The 20,831-nt window shown below is 38.9% G+C and overlaps 1 protein-coding gene across 1 annotated transcript; it reads right to left on the minus strand.

The window, feature by feature from the left end:
• Nucleotides 1-5,293: 5,293 nt before the first annotated feature.
• Nucleotides 5,294-20,163, minus strand: LOC104022815 (AP-3 complex subunit sigma-1). Its single transcript, XM_087762991.1, has 4 exons — nt 20,083-20,163; nt 19,466-19,537; nt 8,614-8,721; nt 5,294-5,457 (listed from the first exon to the last, which is right to left on the minus strand). The coding sequence occupies exons 2-4, from the start codon at nt 19,529-19,531 to the stop codon at nt 5,329-5,331; spliced, it is 303 nt and encodes a 100-aa protein (XP_087619117.1). The 5' UTR covers nt 19,532-19,537; nt 20,083-20,163; the 3' UTR covers nt 5,294-5,328.
• Nucleotides 20,164-20,831: the final 668 nt, after the last annotated feature.

Raw genomic sequence — 20,831 nt, forward strand, 5'->3', positions numbered from 1 at the left:
ATCCAACTGCTTCAGTATGGGGTCCTCCATGGGCTGCAGTGTGGATATCTGCTGCAGCATGGTCCTCTTCAAGGGCTGCAGGGACATACTTGCTCCACTGTGCTCTGATCCATGGGCTCCGGGGAAATACCTGCTCCCTTGTGGTCTCTTCCATGGGTTGCTCTGGCACCTGAAGTACCTCTTCCCCTTCCTTCTTCTCTGACCTTGGTGTTCACAGGATTGTTTCTCACACTTTTTTTCCTCACTCCTCACTCTGCTGTGCAGCATTTTGCCCTTTCTTAAATATGTTTTCACAGAGGCACCACCACTTGACACTGTGTAAGCACTGCTCAGCAATAACTAAAACATCCCTGTATTATCAACACTGTTTTCATCACAAATCCAAAAAATAGCACCATACGAGCTACTGTGAAGTCCATCCTAGCCAAAACCAGTACATGATTATGTACAGACTATGATTTTATTTGTGACATTTTAATTTCTAATTCCTTCATTATTATGCCTTGTGCATACTAGAATTTAGTTTCAAGGAATTTCTTTATGCAACCTTTAGAAAGTTAGCAAGTTCCCAGTTGGCTGTCAGAATAGGACTAACTAATTATTTTAGCATTTATTGGAATGTGCTATTAGAAAGAAAAGGTCAAATGTTCTCACAGGAAGGCAGGGCCAATTTAAGTTCCCAGCTTGAACCTGTTTCTCCCTTGCAACAAGCGACCATTTGCTCCATCCATTCTTTCCATTTATTCTTAGCAGAATAAATGAGAGCAGCAACATCTGTTTAAGATGGGTAATTTTTTATACACTTTCAATGCTGTAAAATATTCTCTCCTCTAAAAATATATTCAAAATGGTGACTCACCATTCAGGGAGGAGAGGGGACTACATTGACACAGTACCTGTATTGACTGTACTATCAACACAGCATTCTCAGCTGATTCTACCATGAGATTCAGCTGATTCTTCCTCTTTCAGGGAAAGATTTCAAAAGATTTTTCAGCAGTACTCATTGCCCCTGCCTCATTGGGAAAACTGATTGCAGTGTTTCCAGTTTACTGAGGTAATTGGGAACCTCTATACTCACCCTATGAATTTGTATCCTTTCTGCCCTTTCTCCATTTGTTTAGAGATCCATCTTACAAGAAGGAAGAAAATATCTCTCTTCTCCACATGGGCCTTAACAGAAAGTCTTTGGCTCCTTAAAGGAAAATGCTTCCATGTCCTTCCCTCTCAATACTTGAAATACTTGAGGGGGGAGGAAAGTCCATACCCCAGAAGAGAATTTTTCTCATCAAAGAAAAAAAATTACTTGCTAGAACTAGCAGTTGCTCTTATGGACTCATGAGATCTAATCTTCTCCCTATTACTAAGTTTTACATTAAATATCTCTGAATTTGAAGGGTATAATTCATAATGAGAGAGACTGATCAGTCATGGTATGGAGACAAGTATTCTGAACAGCCACTACATCCAAGTGTCAAGCTTGCTTTCTAAGGGCACTTCCCCCTGCCTCCCCAGAATACAAATATGGGGAATATTTATCTTGCAGAAGAGTGCTGAGATGAGTAACCACCTGTGATGACAGGGAGCTTCTGACACTAGTTGTTGTGGTTTAAACGCCAGCCGGCAACTAAGCACCACACAGCCGCTCGCTCACTCCCCAACCCCAGTGGGATGGGGGAGAGAATCGGAAGAGTAAAAGGGAGAAAACTCATGGGTTGAGATAAAGACAGTTTAATGGATAAAGCAAAAGCCGCGTGCGCAAGCAAAGCAAAGCAAGGAATTCATTCACTGCTTCCCATCACCAGGCAGGTGTTCAGCCATCCTCAGGAAAGCAGGGCTCCATCACGCATAATGGTTACTTGGGAAGACAATCATAGAATCACAGAATCATAGAATACCAGGTTGGAAGGGACCTCAAGGATCATCTGGTCCAACCTTTCTAGCACAATCTAGACCAGATGGCCCAGCACCATGTCCAGCTGAGTCTTAAATGTGTTCAGTGTAGCGGAGTCAACCACTTCCCTGGGGAGATTATTCCAATGATTGACTGTTCTCATTGGGAAAAATTTACCTCTCGTGTCCAATCGGAATCTCCCTGGGAGTAACTTGTACCCATTACCCCTTGTCCTCACCATGTGACTCCTTGTAAAAAGGGAGTCTCCATCTTCTTTGTAGCTCCCCTTTAAGTACTGGTACATGGTGATGAGATCACCTCTAAGCCTCCTTTTCTCAAGGCTGAACAAGCCCAGCTCTCTCAGACTATCCTCATACAGCAGGCTTCCCAGACCCTTGATCATCTTGGTGGCCCTTCTCTGGACCCCCTCCAGCCTGTCCACATCTTTTTTGTATAGCGGGGACCAGAACTGTACACAGTGTTCCAGGTGTGGCCTGACAAGCGCCGAGTAGAGAGGGATAATGACTTCTTTATCTCTGCTGGCGATGCCCTTTTTGATGCAACCCAGCATCCTATCGGCCCTCTTGGCCGCAGCAGCACACTGTTCACTCATGTTGAGCTTCCTGTCCACCAGGACCCCCAGGTCCCTTTCCACGGAGCTGCTCTCTAGCCAGGTGGATCCCAGTCTGAGCTGCACTCCTGGATTATGTTTTCCCAGGTGCAAGACCTTACACTTGTCCTTGTTAAACTTCATAAGGTTCCTGTTAGCCCACTCTTCCAGCCTATCCAGATCCTCCTGCAGGGTGGCTCTCCCTTCCAGAGTGTCTACTTCCCCAGTCAGTTTGGTGTCATCTGCAGACTTCATCAGGCTACACTTGATCCCATCATCCAGATCACTTATGAAGGTATTGGATATATGAAGATATTGGACATATGAAGATATGAAGTGTTGGGCCCAATATCGATCCCTGGAGGACCCCACTTGTGACGGTGACAAACGCCATCACTCCGAACGTCCCCCCTTCCTTCTTCTTCCCTCAGCTTATATACTGAGCGTGACGTCATATGGTATGGAATAGCCCTTTGGCCAGTCTGGGTCAGCTGTCCTGGCTGTGCCCCCTCCCAGCTTCTTATGCACCTGGCAGAGCATGGGAAGCTGAAAAGTCCTTGACTAGTGTAAACTCTACTCAGCAAGAACCAAAACATCAGTGTGTTATCAACATTATTCTCATCCTAAATCCAAAACACAGCGCTCTACCAGCTACTAAGAAGAAAATTAACTCTATTAACTGAGAAAAGATTTCACTGTATGAGCTTACAAGTCTGAAAATTAACTGGAAGGAAGAAAGTGAGACAAAAAATAGAGGATTTGGAAGAATTTCTGAAATTATGAGTTCTTTTCACAAATAGCCAGAACTCTCTGTAGGTCAGAGCACCAAATGTTTCAAAATTTTTTATTTATCCTTAGGCAGCAGAACTGACTAAATCCTCACATATGAAACAAAACCAAAAAATTTTTAACATCTTTACTCTGAATGTCACATGGTCTATACATTAAGCAGAGAAACAAAAGTTGGCAGGTGAGATTCTAACAGTCCAGATTTGTACTAGCTAAGCTGTCTAACTTAGGAATAATAAATACTCTACTTCATAGGAAAAAATGCTGCATGCTTCAATCTCTCAATTTTTTCATTGGAAATGAGAAAGTGTCAGTTTTCTAACTTGAACCTCACCTGAAATTTATCGAGGCCTCAAACTAAGAAAGTTAACTTGGAAGAATAAATATTGTCTTTTCAAGGGGGATGGAGAGAGCAATTCTATTTTCAAAAGCATTTATAAAATATGAAGTGTTACTTGATGCTTATTAATAAAGAATATACATTAAGTCCCTCTTTTTTCCTTTTTATTTTTTTTTAAGAAATACGTTTAAATTCGTTGGATTGTATCAGATTTTCTACTTCAAAATTAATATCTCACACACACACAAATGCTCTCAAAAAGCACCAATGGCAGTTACTATGGATCAAACAGAGAATGTGATCTGATTCCAAATTTATCCCATGGGGTATGTCTTAACATTGAACTGAAAGGAAAAACAATGCTTTGTTTATATCAAATCGAAACTTCTAAAGCAACATAGGATGTGTCAGGCCAGTCCTGAAATGTGTAGTCCTTGATACAACATTACTGTATTTTCATATATAGTTATATTTGCATACTTTAGTAGAGAAGAAAACTTTACAGGAATTCTTAGATATCTCAATGACATTTTAAATTTAATTTTAAATGTCTTGTACATCACACAGATGATGAAGAGCATGATTACAAAAATCAATCACTCCCCCCTCCTTTCATTTTTTTAAATCACAGAAGAGTTTAAGAGGTGAGCAACTTGAACAGGGGTGATAGTACTTAGAGTATCAGAGGCCTTGGCAATACTAAATATCTCATAAATCTAATTCTCAAAGTAGAGAACCCCAAACACCACCATGCACAGAGGCTCTATTAAAGTTTAGCATTTATCCTTCCAGGATGCTTTTCTTTACCACATTACTTGATAAAATTATATTTACAGTTCTGAGCTGCCAAATCTTCTCAGCCCATTCTGTATTTCCCACAACACAGCAACTAGAGAGACTCTTTTGGGCCCCCCTCTTCTCCCAAAGCTAAGTCAGACCATCAGGGAAAGTCTACAGATTGTCTAAGTATCTTCTCAACATCTATATGTAAACAGAGGTCATCAGACCTTCAATGAAGGCTGTTTTTCCTTCAGAATAATAATGAACAGCCTTTGTGAGAACTGTGAACAGCCAATATGTTCAACACAATATCCCAGTATAGTTCTTTCAGAGATTAAAATATTTAATCAAAAAAATACTTAATGCTTGCTACAACAGTATTTCTATATAGTCAGTTGGTTATAGAAAATCAAGTGATTTATTGCACAGAGTAGATTTCAGACAAACGGGTATTTAGAAGTCCAGTTTGTTATGATTTTATTTAAACAAAAAGTTTAATGTTGTCATGCAACATTTTAGCTTGAATCTTAATCATGACGAATAGCAGAAGTAGTTTAGGAATGCACTAATTATAGACTTTAGTGAATATACAAAAACTTCAACTTTATAGGTTATACAAAGTAAAGAACATCATAAATATTTTCCCAAAATACTGCAGCAGCTGAGACACAGTGATATGCCTTACAAGAGCATAGGAATGTAATTTAGACATCATATGGGAACTACCCATTTCCTTTAATTTCACTGAGCAAAACAAAAGCAACATTCAATTCCACGCACTGATTTCTCACAATGTCTATACAGTATCTTGAGTTTTATCCAAATAGTAAAAGTTAGACATGTCATTTATTTAATAAACAATTATGTGGTAAAGCTCTATTACATTTTTCCTTGGTTTTACCTGAAGTAGCGATGTTATTTAAAAGAGGGCAGGTTTGGCACTTTTATACTGATGTCACCAATATGAATATTTCTTGGGGTCTCTGGCAGATTCATAATCTTTACAGCTGAAACAGCCTGGGCTGGAGCTCCTGCTAAACCAGCCTGTATATAAATTGAAGAAGAAAAATGCAAGTCAGGAAAAGTTGGTTACAAGAAGAATCACTAGCAGTATGCACAAACAACTAACTTTTCAAGTATTTCTATGGCTACACAATTAGAAAGACCAGATGGTAACTTTTTTTAGAATGAAAATGGTTATTTGAAAATATTAAACAAGAAAGAGAAAACAGTTCACACATTTCTTTTTATATGGTAAAACATGTAATGTCAATTTGATGGAATAGCATGCAGGGAGGAATAGGATGTTTATCCAAGAGCATGTAATATGTAGGTTATAGAACAGACAATCTTGATATATTTAAAGTCCAATGTGTTGTCTTTGTCTCTTACCTATTCTAAAAGTTTACATGGTTCATAGCTGACTAACTTTGGTTACAGGTTCAGAATAAGTAACCTCAAAGTAACACATTACTGAATGTCAGTTGAATCATATTACTTATCTAAATGCATAAAAATATGAGGTAATTCAAGGTGGCTTAGCCTGAAATGAAAAGGCTAAATGCCTTGCATTTGTGGGTGATAAAGAACATGCAGAGATATAATTTCTACAGACCAACTGAAGTGATAATCTGTTATTCCACAGTATCTAATTATGAACTAACATAACTGCTGCTCAAAGGCATGCTGGAACACTACATAATGATCTAGTTATGATAAATTAAACATTAAAGCACCTATTTTGTGTTAAATTCCTATGCTGTAGTCTCTCTTCATTTAAAGCCATAGCTCTATTGTATAGAAATACAAATTTAACAATATGGAGGTAAGTCTTTATTACTGACTTGCATTCAGCTCTGCCTTTTAGATAAAACAACAGCCAACATACTAAGGTTTCTTACTGAAATGCTAAAAAAAATTATTTACAACTCAGAAGTCTGAAGACACATAGAACATGATCTTTCCCTACTGCTCCTGAAGAATAATTTTTCAAAACCTTGTTACTTTAAGGACTGTTTAAAAAAAGGAAATAAGTTATTAGTGTGTTTGCTACAATGTAGAAAAACTAGCATTCATTATAAATATGGCAATTCACTAAATCTACTTAGAATTGTCTGCGTGGCTTTATTTCAGGCTTGCCACAAAAAAAAGTATCTTAAAGTCCTTTTTGTTCTTGCTGAAAAATTTATTTTAAAGCCTGGAAAATTTTAAAACCAAAAGCTATTAAGCTAGTGTCCTGGTTTCAGCTTAGATAGAGTTAATTTTCTTCCTAGTAGCTGGTATAGTGCTGTGTTTTGGATTTAGGATGAGAATAATGTTGATAACACACTGATGTTTTAGTTGTTGCTGAGCAGTGCTTACACCAGTCAAGGACTTTTCAGCTTCTCATACTGCCCTGCCAGCGAGGAGGCTGGAGGTGCACAAGAAGCTGGGAGGGGACGCAATGAGGACAGCTGACCCGAACTGGCCAAAGGGCTATTCCATACCGTATGACGTCATGCTGAACAAAAAACTGGTGAGGTTGGCCAGGGGGGTGTGGCCACTGCTTGGGAACTGGCTGGGCATCGGTCAGAGGGTGATGAGCAATTGCATTGTGCATCACTTGTTTGTATATTCTTTTATCATTATTATTATTTTCCCTTTCTTTTCTGTCCTATTAAATTGTCTTTATCTCAACTCACGAGTTTCACCTTTTTTTCTGATTCTCTCCCCCATCCCACTGGGGGGAGTGAGTGAATGGCTGTGTGGTGTTTAGCTGCCTGCCAGGTTAAACCATGACAGCCAGTAAAAGCTATTATTTGCAGAAACACACATCATATTCTATGAATAGATGTAAAACCATGACATTTTTGTTTTGACATTTTAAAGTAGGATTAGAAATATTTGCAAAATATAAAAAACACAAAAGTAATTTTCAGAACTACTGTAATTTTAGAGTGTGGCATCTTGTAGATCCAGTAAAAAACTAACAATACACAAGAAACAAAAGTAACATGCTAAGAACTGTTTAACAAACAAAAGACTAAACCTGTAGAAATGGAAGGTCTTTCATTATAAGTGTTAAAGAATGAAGAAATCGGTGCTTTTGCAGATAAAAAAATTCGGAGCAAGCAATACATCAAAAAAAAGAAGAAAAACTGGAAAAGTTTATATCATATTTGATTATTAAAGACTGTTTGTAGTTAACTATTGCTCAAAGTATAACCTTTTCAGATTAATGATTTACACTTAAATTCATCGCAATTACAGGATATAATTAGATTGAGGAGTATGTTTGACTTCTGTGGCATCAACTTGCACTACTGCTCAAAAGCTGACAGACACCTTATGTACTTCTTGGATAACTCCCATTTTTGAAGACTGACTGACATGTTAAACAAACAGTAATATTCTGTGCCATAGTTAAAGTAATTCTAAAATCCTTTCTTATTCCAAGTTTCTTTCCTAAACACAAATTCAACAATATTGAAGACAAGCATTTTAATATCCAGATTTGCAGAATCCAAAGCTTGACATGGAATTACATGTATATCTTGTCCAGTGAAAAAGGGATTCCCACAAGTTATGCAAGTACCTTGCTCGGACTGATATGGGCATACACAGAACACCATTTTCTCACTTGAATCTGCTCAATTGAAGACCTAATGTTCATATTGCCAAAATGGCAGAATTCTTACCTACTTTAAAGGGACTAAGACTAAGCTTTAAATTCCATCACAAGTCCATTTCACTTCAATTTATTATTTTGTGCTGCAGTATTATTGTGACACTGAATATACTGCTATTTATTTCAGGTACTAGAAACATACTAGCAGACAGTAGTATGTAATATATACACTTCAGTTCTTCATCTAATTTAATTTGTGTTATATTCACTAGTGGGGTTCCAGCATAAGTGCACTAGAAATAAAATGCTTTCTGCAAGATAAACTTATAGAACTATAGATGTACCTGAATAACAATGACATGCACTGCTATAAGATAAAAATATCCAATACTAAGTAGCTACTCTAAGCAATTATTACATATAATACAAGGTATAATATACTAACCTAACTATACATTGCCATTTTTTAGCATTATAAGCAAGAAGCTATATACAGGATGCCACTGAAGGACAAACAGCATTATATAGCATGCATTTTCTGTGATTTTGTTTATTTTTTTTTTAGTTCAGATACTACACTGCTTCATTCTTACCTCAGATTTCTCCAATTTATTTTGTGCATCAATTTGAGTGACAATTTTGTTCATGTTGGTCTCCAAAGCCATTCCACCCATGACCATTTTGGCCAATATATTATGGACCTAAAAAAAGATCACAAGAAAATTAAAAAATGCAAAATGTTCTATACACATCTAGATGCTGATTCATCAGTCTAGAAACACATATATTGTGTAAATCAATTAAGGTTAACAATTTCTTTAAAAATACTTGAGTACAAAGCTCATAACTCAATGTTTTTTCTCCAGTATCTTCTTTGTTCATAGTCCTGTTACAATCTCATCAGCTACACCAATCAATGCAAGAAGAAACATTAGCATCCATCTTTCTTTTACTATATATTTTCTATCCAAGGACTATCAACAAGAGTTGTAATTAGCATCAATAGTAATAATACCTCTAAGGAGCAAGTTCTATGAGATTAAACAAATTGCTCACAAATAAATGTGTAAAAACAATTTAGGATTAGATCTATGAAGAGAGACACAGTGATGCTCAACCACCATGGATACCAAGACTAGGCTCAGAAGTAGAATTAACATACCTGAGCTGACAGCCTACACTGCAAACAGGAAGACTTCAACATCTAGGACTGTGATTCACAGCCTGGACTCAAACTGAAGGACTAAATAAGCCAATTGGGGATATAATTGAAATGGATATGTCTAAAATCCCTCTTCTCTGTAACCCTGATTTGGGGGTGTGAGCCCTGGTTCACAAATCTCTGCTTCAGAGACTGTATATGCATTTTGTCTAATGACTTTAAAAAAAAAATAAATAAAAGCATGCTTCCATATACTTTAAAGTAAAAACCCAGAGTTAATATGTAATGTATAATATTTCAATCCCATTATAATTCTGAAGACAAGAAACATTTTATTACTTTTCTGGGATTAAAATATTGTACAAACAATGTGCTACTTCAAAACATAATTCTGCTATTGTTTTGGATATTCTTGTCATATCCTTGTGGATCAAGGATAAAGTAAATCTCCAAATCAAACTGCTGTAAAACTGAGTTGCAAGTAGTCTATCAAAAAAAAATCTACCACACTTCCTGTTTTAGTGCCATACCTAAAAAACAATATTGAAAAGTTGCTTTCCTGATACATCATTAGCATATTTCAGTAGAAACATATAGTGAACCTGTTTAGAGAGGCTGAAAAACAGCTCTTTCCTCTCTACCTATTGCTGCTGAATAAAGCTTTAAGAGTGGCATATTTATGAAAAAGATCAAAAATCCTTACTAAGTCATTCTCTTTCTTCTGGAAAGTATGTACTCCTCATAACATAGCATAAAAAAAAGGTGGGGGCAAAGAATTAATTCTCCTGCTTTGTAATTCATGATGAATTTAAATGCTTTCTAGTATCACAATCAGAAAGCAAGATATGAACATAGCAATCTGACATTAATATGCTCTACACTGACAACCCAAGCTCACTGAAAGGAAACGTCACCAATATTTACTTCTTTTGACTGAAAAGTTATTTTTACTCATTGCATAGGGAAACAATTCATGGCTATACACAAATCAGAGTTGGGATATCCGTTGCACAAAATTAAGAAACCAAGGAGTGGCCAATAATGATAGGCTACCTGAAATATTAAAACCCAGCAACCTAGATAAATTGGCATTTGGCTACAAATTTGCAGAGAATGATTTCATAGATAACCTATGAAAGATACAATGCATTCAACAGAATCAACCGAAAAAAAAAAATTGATCCTTTCAGGAAATTTTCAATTTTACTCATATGGAAGGCTTGATAATATAAGCTGCTGATGCAAAAAGTTGACCTAAAATGTTATTGATGTAAAATCCAAAACAACAAATATGTTGGAAACCATTAAAAAAATTAATATCAGAACAGACATAAAAAATGGCATTAATTTTTTTCTCCTGAACCAAAAAGTTAACGATAAGCACTGTTATAGAAGAGATGGCATTTAGAAGACCACATCTCTACCACTGGTGGTGGTCATAAAGATGGCTATTTTTAAAGAGGTCTGGCTAAATATATTATGGATTCAGATTTTAAGTCAAACAACGTAACATTAGATCTGATAATTCCTTAGGGAAAAGATGGTACAAGTGACGTGTTTTTAACAGTAGACAGATTTTCTGCCTCACAATCTCAGTCATGCTCCATTCCAAGATCTTAAGCTTCTACACAGGCTTATGCAGTCTTCTTGCCTATTCCACATCTTTTAAGCTAAGTGGGCTTCTCTTCAGAAAATAAAACCGCTAGTTGTTATAATATGTATAGCCACTGAAAACAGGCCATAAAAACTATAAAGGTCTTCATAATACAGTATTTATCTGGTGATCAAATCTCCTCTGAGATGACTGAAGAGAACGACATCTGATTCCTTTTTTCCGTGTATTCGGTTTACGTGGCAAGGTTTTGGTTGCAGGGGGGCTGCCAGGGAGGCTTCTGAGTGAAGACACCAGAAGCTGCCCCATGTCCGACAGAGCCAGTGCCAGCTGGCTCCAAGACGGACCTGCTGCTGGCCAAAGCTGAGCCAATCAGCGATGATAGTAGCACCTCTGTGATAACATATTTAAGAAAGGGTAAAAAATGCTGCACAACAGCAGCTGTGGGAGAAAGGAGTGAGAAAATGTGAGAGAAACAACTATGCAGACACCAAGGCCAGCAAAGAATGAGGGGGAGGAGGTGCTCCAGGAGCCGCAACAGATATTCCACTACAGACCATGGTGACTCAGGTTGTCCCCCTGCAGCCCATGGAGGACCATTCCACACTGGAGCAGGCTCCTGGCAGGAACTGCGGCCTGTGTAGAGGAGCCCACGCAAGACCAGGTTTTCTGGCAGGACCTGTGACCCCAGTTGATTTTGGTTTGTCAGTGATGGTACTTGGTAAGTGATCTCCTTGTCATTATCTTGACCCACGAGCTTTTAATCAGATTTTCTCCCCCCTGTCCTGTTGATGGAGGGAAAGTGATACAGCAGCTTGGTGAGCATCTGGCAGCCAGCCAAGGTCAACCCACCACACTCTGAAACAGATTCTAAGGAGCATTTTAAAAAAATGTAATTGAATAATGCCACTTTTGGTGTCTATTCCCCTCCCCCATAGGTAAAGGTAAGCAATTACAGTTCTGACAACCCCAATCATAACAAAGATTTTTTTTTCCTCTAAAGCACAACTGTCATTGTAAATTTGACATCTAGTCCTATTTGGGGCCCCCTAGTGCAAGAGAGATGTTGATAAACTCAAGCAAGTTCAACAGAAGGCCACTGACAATGATTTGAACTGGAGTACTTTCCCTGTGAGGAGATGCTGATATACTGGGACTGCTTCAGCCTGGAAAAGGGGCAACTCCAGGAGCACCTAACAGGGGTTATTGGGGAGACAAGCCGGGCTGTTTTTGGTGGTGCATGGTGGGAATGATGAAGGACAACAGGCATAAATTGAAACTAGAGAGGATGAGACTGGCTTAAGGAAACCTTTTCCCCAAGAGGACAGGCAAGCAGTGGCTCAGGCTGCCTGGGGGGCTGTGCAGGCTCCTTCCCTCCTCAGAGGGTTTCAAGCCTCCAACTGGACAAAGCCTTGGAGCAACCTAGTCTGACCTCATGGCTGACCCTGCTGTGAGCATCAGGTTGGACCAGAGACCCCCCCCAGAAGTCTTTACTTGAGTTATCCTACAACTTTATGAAAAACATGCTACTTTACAGTGTGGAGAGAGTTTCACTGGTATAAACAAATGCTTCAGAGCCAGAAACTTGCTTTTTCCTTTACAGTCAGGAAATGCAAATTTCCAGAAAAAGGTGGATGCAGATAATTAAGGACAATTTAAATTTAATGCAGATGTCAGTAGCATTACTCGTACCAAAGTACAAAAAAACCTACTTCATTCTGCTTTACTGTAAAAGTAAGCTACAGTATCATTGATGAGGCACTGAAATTCACCATGTCACAGGCACTTGAGAAATTCCTCGTGTTACAGGGTTTTTTTGTTTGTTATGGGTTTTTGGGTTTTGTTTGTTGTTTGTTTTTTTTTCCACAGCTGGTAGAAGATATAGATATTGACTAATAGATGCCAGTAAGAGGCCCAGTTGAATAACATCAGCTTAGAACAGTAGTGGTGCAATTAGTTCTTAATAGAGATTGCAATATTTGAAAATTTGCATATAGAATGAGCATTACAGACTGACAAAAGAGCAGACATATAAATTTTTTCTAAAGTAGAAAAGAGGAAGTCTTAAGCAGTTGCATCACAGAATACTACATAACATTAAGGAAATACCTTTCTTAAACTTTTGAGCAATAAACAAATTATTTCATCATTCTAGCTGTTAGCATTTCAAAGGACTGCTTTATTATCATTATTGCTCTTATAAAGTACTTTAGTAAGTACACAGATCAAATCAAGTCACCATGAATTACTGCTGAGCAGACGTTTCAGTAGAACTGCTACTGTCAACATATCTATGATAAACTGGGACAATGGAGTCCCACAATTTAATTATGAATCATGAAAAAAAACCATCCTTTTCTTTGTTTCAAACTTATTTCTTGCAAATTTTATCTGATATCCCACTGTTCTTATTTCATGAGAAACACAATTGTTCATCATCTTCAGGCCCTTCAACACTTCTATCATATTTCTTCCTTCTCTACCTCCAAAGTCTTGAATATTTAACCTCCTCTTCCATGCAAGCTGTTCCATACCTTTGATCGTTTGCTACCTTTCTCTGTATTTTCCCCCTACTTCTACTATGCAGCATGTAGCACACAGTTGCAGCATGCAATATTTAAAAATGTGTATAAACCATGGATTGAAACAGTGGCTTAAAGAAAATTTTCCACCTTGCCCTATTTCTCTTCTAAAGGGATACTTTTCTAAATAGCAGAATAAAGATATTTTTAGCTTTTGACCTGAAATGAAAGGAAATCATGATTATGAGCAACAATATTATGTAAATACTGTAATCCATTTATACCTTTCCCTTAAATATACCATAAAAACAAAACAGTAGTATCAAAAGTTTGTCATGATGTGAACAGTAGCAAGACTAACATTTTGAATATTAACTATTTTTTCCTTTCTGTTTCATTGTAAAGACATTTTATATTATTTTTCTATTTTTCTAATTAAAAATGCCACTAATTATTTTCCTTAAGAAACATAAAATTCTCTGAATTAAAAAAAAGCATTAAGTGGCAATGAGTCGTAAAATACTGCCTGTTTAACTGAAAGACTGAAGGCACATAGGATATTAATTTTTCATTTATATTCTAAAAGAGATCAGGGTATTAAGAACATCAACTCTTTAAAATTTTAAATTGCCATTTTGTAATAATAATTTTGAGGTGTTTTTAAGAAGTCAAGAGTACTTCCTACTTCTGTTCCATGCTCTGTCTAAAAGCATGAATGTGCACATTAACAAATGTGGAGAGAGAATGCACCAAGAGAGAATTCTCCCAGGAAAATTTGGGAGACATTTTCTTGTCTTCAAACTCTGCAATCCAATTCTGGAGGGTTCACTGTTCTAGGCAGACAAAAAAACCCTCATTAGAGATTATGATACTCCCAGGGATACTTCAAGAGGTGTCAAAAACCTGAAGAAGAGTATTTACTTACATCCCTAACTGAATGTATTCCACTATTTTAGTTGTAAAAGATGCTTATGATTTGATCGTTATATAAAGTCTTTTTAAAATTTATTTAAATAAAGCTGATTTGAAAAAGAGAAGCCTAATTTTCTTCTGCATGAATTACTTGTCCCCCCTGCATCTGGTATTGATAAGAAACATTATCTCATTCCCTCCAATATTCTATTCTCCAATTGAATTTCTAGCACTATACCAATATTCTTCTTGAATGAGCACCTTTCTTGGCATATTTTAAGTCTTCTACATGCTATGTAATTTTTTACAGTAAAGGCATTTCTTATTTTTTAGGCAGTTCTAACAATGAGATTGGAAGAAAGTCACCTTCCAAAACTATCAATCACTAAAGAGACAGATCAACAGACTGTAATCCAAACCAATTAGTTCTCACTTTTCTCACCACCACTCAAAATAGTCTCACAGAGTGAGTGATGTTGGAATGTCTTCTCTGGGCAACCTGTTATAGTGTTTGGCCAACCTCAGCTTCAAAAAAAAAAAAAAAAGTTTTCTTTTGTTCAGATGGAATTTCATAATTTCATGTGTTTCAATTTGTGCCCGTTGCCTCTGGTCCCGTCAGTGGAAACTACTGAAGAGAGTCTATCATCTCCCCCTCTTCTTCATTCCCTCCCATCAGATATTTATATACAGTGATAAGATCTCCCCCAAGCCTTCTCTTCTCCAGGCTGCACAGCCCCAGATCTCTCAGCCTTTCCTCATAGGAGAGATGCTCCAGTCCCTTAATAGTCCCTCTTAGTGTGGACTCTCTCCAGTATGTCCATGTCTCTCTTGTACTGGGGAGGCCAGATCTGGACACAGTACTCCAGGTGTGGCCTCACCAGTGCAGAGTAGAGGGGAAGGATCACCTCCCTCAACTTGCTGGCAACACTCCTCCTAATGCACCCCGGGATACTGTTAACCTTCTTGGCTGTGATGCTGTATGGCTGGTTCATGTTCAACTTGGTGTCCACCAGGACTCTCAGGTCCCTTTCTGCCAAGCTGCTTTCCAGCTGGGTGGCCCCCAGCATGTACTGATGCCTGGGGTTGTTCCTCCCCAAGTGCAGGACTTGGCACTTCCCCTTGTTGAACTGTATGAGGTTCCTCTCAGCCCATTTCTCCAGCCTGTCAAGGTCTCTCTGGATGGCAGCACAACCCTCTGGTGTATCAGCCGCTCCTCCCGGTTTTGTATCATCAGAAACTTGCTGAGGGTATACTCTGTCCCATCATCCAGATCATTAATGGAGACATTAAACAGTATTGGCCCCAGTATCGACCCCTGGGGCACACCACTAGTGATTTGCCTCCAACCAGACTTTGTGCCACTGATCACAACCCCCTGGGCTCAGCTTTTCAGCCAATTTTCAATCATCTACCTTACTGTCCACTTCTCTATGAGGATCTTATGGGAGACAGTGTCAAAAGCGTTCCTGAAGTCAAGGTAAACAGCATCCACTGCTCTCCCCTCAGCCACCAAGCTAGTCACCTCATTGTAGATGGCTATCAAGTTGGTCAAGCATGACTTCCCCTTCCATGCTGACTACTCCCGATCACCTTCTTGCCCTTCATGGTCCTGGAAATGGCTTCCAGGCAGATATTCTCCATCACTTTCCTAGTGATCAAGGTGAGGCTGACAAGCCTGCAGTTCCCTGGGTCCTCCTTCTTGCCCTTCTTGAAGACAAAGGTGGCATTTGCTCTCTTCCAGTCTTCAAGAACCTCTCCCAATCACCATGACCTTTCAAAGATAATCAAGAGTGGCCTCACAATGACATCAGCAAGCTCCCTCAGCACTTATGGATGCAACCTGCCAGGCCCCATGGACTTATGTATGTCCAGCTTGTTTAAGTGCTCCCTAACTTGGTCCTCCTCCACCAAGGGTTAAGTCTTTCTTGCTCCAGACTTTGCCTCTGATCTCAGGGACTTGGAAAACGACATCAGATATTATAATAGTGTTAGTTGTGCAGTTCTGACTATTGTTGGTAGCAGCCTTGCATTACTGCAGAAATTCAGTTTTCTGTGTTGTACTCTTATATTCAAGTGAAAAATCACTGCCCTGGTTGATGCCATTTTCAAAAACTTTTGAGCTCAAGGCTACGCTGATCTTTCATTTTGGAGATGGGATACTTATTATAAAGTATCTAAATAGGGACATACAGTTCACATTTTGTTCAGAGTTTGAAAACTGTAGCCAAAACATTTAATGGTATTCTCATGCGATCTTTTTACTAAATCAAATGAAATACTTCAATTTTTACTTCCCTTTGACAAATAGTTTTCCAACAGGAAAATATTATCTCCTTATTAGTAATTTCAGCAATTAATAACTAACTCAAGACGAAATATTCTTTGATAAATTTAACAACTTGGAGCACCTCAAGTTCTCTATAGGAGAAACATATCTCTAATCAACTGTGAAATGTAAAAGACAACATCTGTTAAGGCATACTATTGAATAAAACATGCTGCAGAGCAAAAGCTTGGACTGCACAGCAGTCACAAATGCATTCTGCAGCTAAGGATAAAGATCAAACGCCTTTCCATGGAATCATAGAATAGTTTGGGTTGGAAAGAACCTTTAAGATCATCAAGTCCAACCATTAACCTAGCACCGCCAAGTCCATCACTAAACCATGTCCCTAAGCACCACATCTACCCGCCTTTTAAATACCTCCAGGGATGGGGACTCAACCACTGCCCTGGGCAGCCTGTTCCAGTGCCTGACTACCCTTTCAGTGAAGAAGTTTTTCCTAATATCCAATCTAAACCTCCCCTGGCACAACTTGAGGCCATTTCCTCTTGTCCTATCACTTGGTACTTGTAGTAAAGATAAGGGCTGGCGACCGGAAGATCACGCGCTGTACAGAAAGAGTTAAGGGTCGATCCTCCCTTGTCTCCGCCCCTTATAACATGACACGCCTACTGCTGGGAGTATAAAGGTAAACTACTGTGCAATAAACATTGAAGCTGAACACCCACACTGTGTGTGCTGACTGTTCCTTCCCCAGCCCGGGTCGGCTGGAGGTCCGCCGGCACCTCCATGTCCTTCTTGTAGTGAGGGGCCCAAAACTGAACACAGCATTCGAGGTGCGGCCTCACCAGTGCCGAGTACAGGGGGATGATCACTTCCCTAGTCCTGCTGGCCACACTATTCCTGATACAGGCCAGGATGCCATTGGCCTTCTTGGTCACCTGGGCACACTGCTGGCTCATATTCAGCCGGCTGTCGACCAACACCCTCAGGACCTTTTCTGCCAGGCAACTCTCCAGCCACTCTTCCCCAAGCCTGTAGCATTGCATGGGGTTCTTGTGACCCAAGTGCAGGACCCAGCACTTAGCCTTGTTGAACCTTGTACAGTTGGCCTCGGCCCATCGATCCAGCCTGTCCAGATCCCTCTGCAGAGCCTTCCTACCCTCCAGCAGATCGACACTCCCTCCCAACTTGGTGTCGTCTGCAAACTTACTGAGGGTGCACTCGATCCCCTCATCCAGATCAGTGATAAAGATATTAAACAGAACTGGCCCCAGTACTGAGCCCCGGGGAACACCACTTGTGACCGGCCGCCAACTGGATTTAATTCCATTCACCACCACTCTTTGGGCCCGGCCGTCCAGCCAGTTTTTTACCTAGCGAAACGTACGCCCGTCCAAGCCATGAGCAGCCAGTTTCTCCAGGAGAATGCTGTGGGAAACAGTGTCAAAGGCTTTACTAAAGTCCAGGTAGACAACATCCACAGCCTCCCCCTTATCCACTAAGCGGGTCACCTTGTCATAGAAGGAGATCAGGTCAGTCAAGCAGGACCTGCCTTTCATAAACCCATGCTGACTGGGCCCGATCCCCTGGTTGTCCCGTATGTACCACGTGATGGCACTCAGGACGATCTGCTCCATAACCTTCCCTGGCACCAAGGTCAGGCTGACAGGCCTGTAGTTCCCCGGATCCTCCTTCCGGTGCTTCTTGTAGATGGGCGTCACATTTGGTAACCTCCAGTCGACTGGGACCTCCCCGGTTAGCCAGGACTGCTGGTAGATGATGGAAAGTGTCTTGGTGAGCACTTCCGCCAGCTCCCTCAGTATCCCTGAGTGGATGCCATCCAGCCCCATAGACTTGCGTGTGTGTCTAAGTGGTGTAGCAGGAAGGATTGCAAGACTTGTGTTCTCTAATCTCAGAAGGTAATACATAAGCCACTCATTTTATAAGTTCTTTTGAACCTTAATCTACCATTTTGAAAACAGTCCAAGTGCAGTTTGCCAGGCTAAGAATCCTAATGACCTTTCATGAACATGGTATCATTTCTAAGACTTACTCAAGGTCATTGACATTTCAGTGTCTGGTCAACGCACAAGTGTTTTTTCCTTAAGAACTTCCCAAGTTTGAAATAAATTTAGTCAGTTTCAAAGGGTTAATTTCAGATACTTAATTTGTTACTATTTTTATCACTTCTATTGATATTTGTCTTATTTTCCTTTCACATCTTTTCCTTTTGATGCAGAAAGATGTTCACAGATGGGGAAAACTGCACAGAAAGCAATAGTAGGCACAAAAGGCAACCGGAAGAACAAATATATTATCTCTTTATTTTCAATTCTATTTATTTTAAGTATTACTTATACCAAGAATTGGCAAGGTCCTTTTAAATAAAAGATTACAATAGTACTAGCATATTCCTGATAACTGGGAATATTCAAATAAGACTGTTTTTAAATGTTTGAAAAAAAGACAATGTCTGCTCAAGATTCAGAACAGAAAGCTCCATACAGCATCTAAGTTACATAATTACAGCATGTGAAAGGCAAGTGCCAGGCTTAACTGACAAACCCTGTAACAATTTCAATTCTGAGTAACATAACACCTAAACAAACAAAACCAGAACAAATTATTTCTTGAAAGTCCTACTCTGACAAGTAAAGACAATATTCAGATGCCTCCAATTTTACAATTATTTATGCAATAGCATCGCACAAAACTAAATACATTTTACTTTTCTTTACAAAGACATGTTCCAGCATAGTTTTCAAATTTTTAAAATAATGTCGATAGAAACTGTCTAGATTTCACTAACAATAAAAAGTAGAATCACTAAAAAGTTTAGGACCAAATATCAGCTGAACCAAAACTTTTTACTTGAGGGGAAGAAAATAAAAACAAACATCAACAAAAAACAACCCCAAAACCCCCAAATTACAGAAGCTCACCACAGTACCTTGTCTACATGGAAAATTAAATCCAGTTCACAGACATTTTCAAAACATTTGTCTAGTGTTTCCATGAATACCTGCAGAGAAAAAAAAAGCCAAATGTCAAGCTTTAACAGAAACTCAATAGTTTCATTATGTGTGAGGTTCAACAAAAGCAAATATGGAAAATAAACACCACAGATTTTAAAACATTAAAAGCATCCATGAAATTATTTGGTCAACATTATTAGATCAATGTTATTTATAGAGGGGAAAAAAATGTATGCACAAGTCAGTTATAAATCTCATAAAAGTCACAAAGTTTTAGACAATATTTGCATCTTGAAAGAACAATAACATTTATGGTATAATTTTCACAGCTGTGATTCAGAACTTTCCTTCCCATTGCACTAGAACCCAACTGTTAAACAAAGAAACAAAACTCCACACACACACCATCCACACAGCTAGCAAGTTTTTTGCTTATTTTTATTAATTACTACATTGCCTGAAATGGCTCCATGCAAGCTGGTAGGGTTTGTCATCATCATTGCTTCCAGGAACAGGATAGCAGCTTTCACATAGTTTAGACCTGCCCAGTTCAGGAGGGACCAAGGAAAAGGTAACTATGTTAGTATCACACCTGCTGATCCTTTCAAGGGTTTACTTCAGGCACATAACCACATAGACTCAGAAAGGTGCAGAAATTTGCACCCAGGCAAATAACCACTCCTTGATTCTAGGATACAGAGTTCACAAAGCAGAAAAATCCAAGCAACTGTTAAAGTCCAACCATTAACAATACCTGCTGGATATGGGCTGTGTTACTCTGCTCTGGTGTCTCTGTAACACATTCCTTGGTACGCATATTAACCAGTTTTAGCCCATTAACTAGAGCATCCCTGCCCTCAGTTAAGCCAGATAAAAGATGACTATACTTGCACTCCAATAGTTCTTGAGGGTCAATCACCATGTGCTTGTGGTGGGTGCTGACAAAGACAGACTCCAGTCTTACAGAGGTATAAGCACAATTCACTTTATGCAAGGGATAACCCCTACTGACTTAAGAGTTCTTGAGACACCTCAAAATTAAACATGTGCTTGAGTTTGAGAGCTTAGCTTAGGGCCTTCAAAATTAAAGAGATTTTCTGTAAGAATTTACAGATCACTCATTAATATCTAGTAAATAAATTGCAACTTGTGGGAAATTTAAACCTCAGTTTTATATGTTTCAAGGACATTTTGCCACACTACCTAGTATTCTTGCTTAAGTTGTCCCTGCAGATAATTTTTTGGGGCAATTTCAAGCTCAAACCCTAAAGCAGCAATATGGAACAAGTTAAACACCTGGTTTTAATTCTCTTTTCAATGCAGATAATTAATCTCATCTTA

This window comes from Nipponia nippon, unplaced genomic scaffold (genome assembly GCF_047370975.1).
Source record: "Nipponia nippon isolate SJK-2023a ecotype South Korea unplaced genomic scaffold, ASM4737097v1 scaffold_27, whole genome shotgun sequence".
Lineage (NCBI taxonomy): Eukaryota > Metazoa > Chordata > Aves > Pelecaniformes > Threskiornithidae > Nipponia > Nipponia nippon.

What these genes read in the sequence shown, in the direction of transcription:
- LOC104022815 (XM_087762991.1), bottom strand. Translation starts at nt 19,531, where the DNA reads ATGGAAACACTAGACAAATGTTTTGAAAATGTCTGTGAACTGGATTTA. An exon ending in TAATTTTCCATGTAGACAAG is followed by an intron (nt 8,722 to 19,465) that starts GTACTGTGGTGA and finishes ATCTTTTTTTAG; the next exon opens with GTCCATAATATATTGGCCAA. An exon ending in ATAAATTGGAGAAATCTGAG is followed by an intron (nt 5,458 to 8,613) that starts GTAAGAATGAAG and finishes ATTTATATACAG; the next exon opens with GCTGGTTTAGCAGGAGCTCC.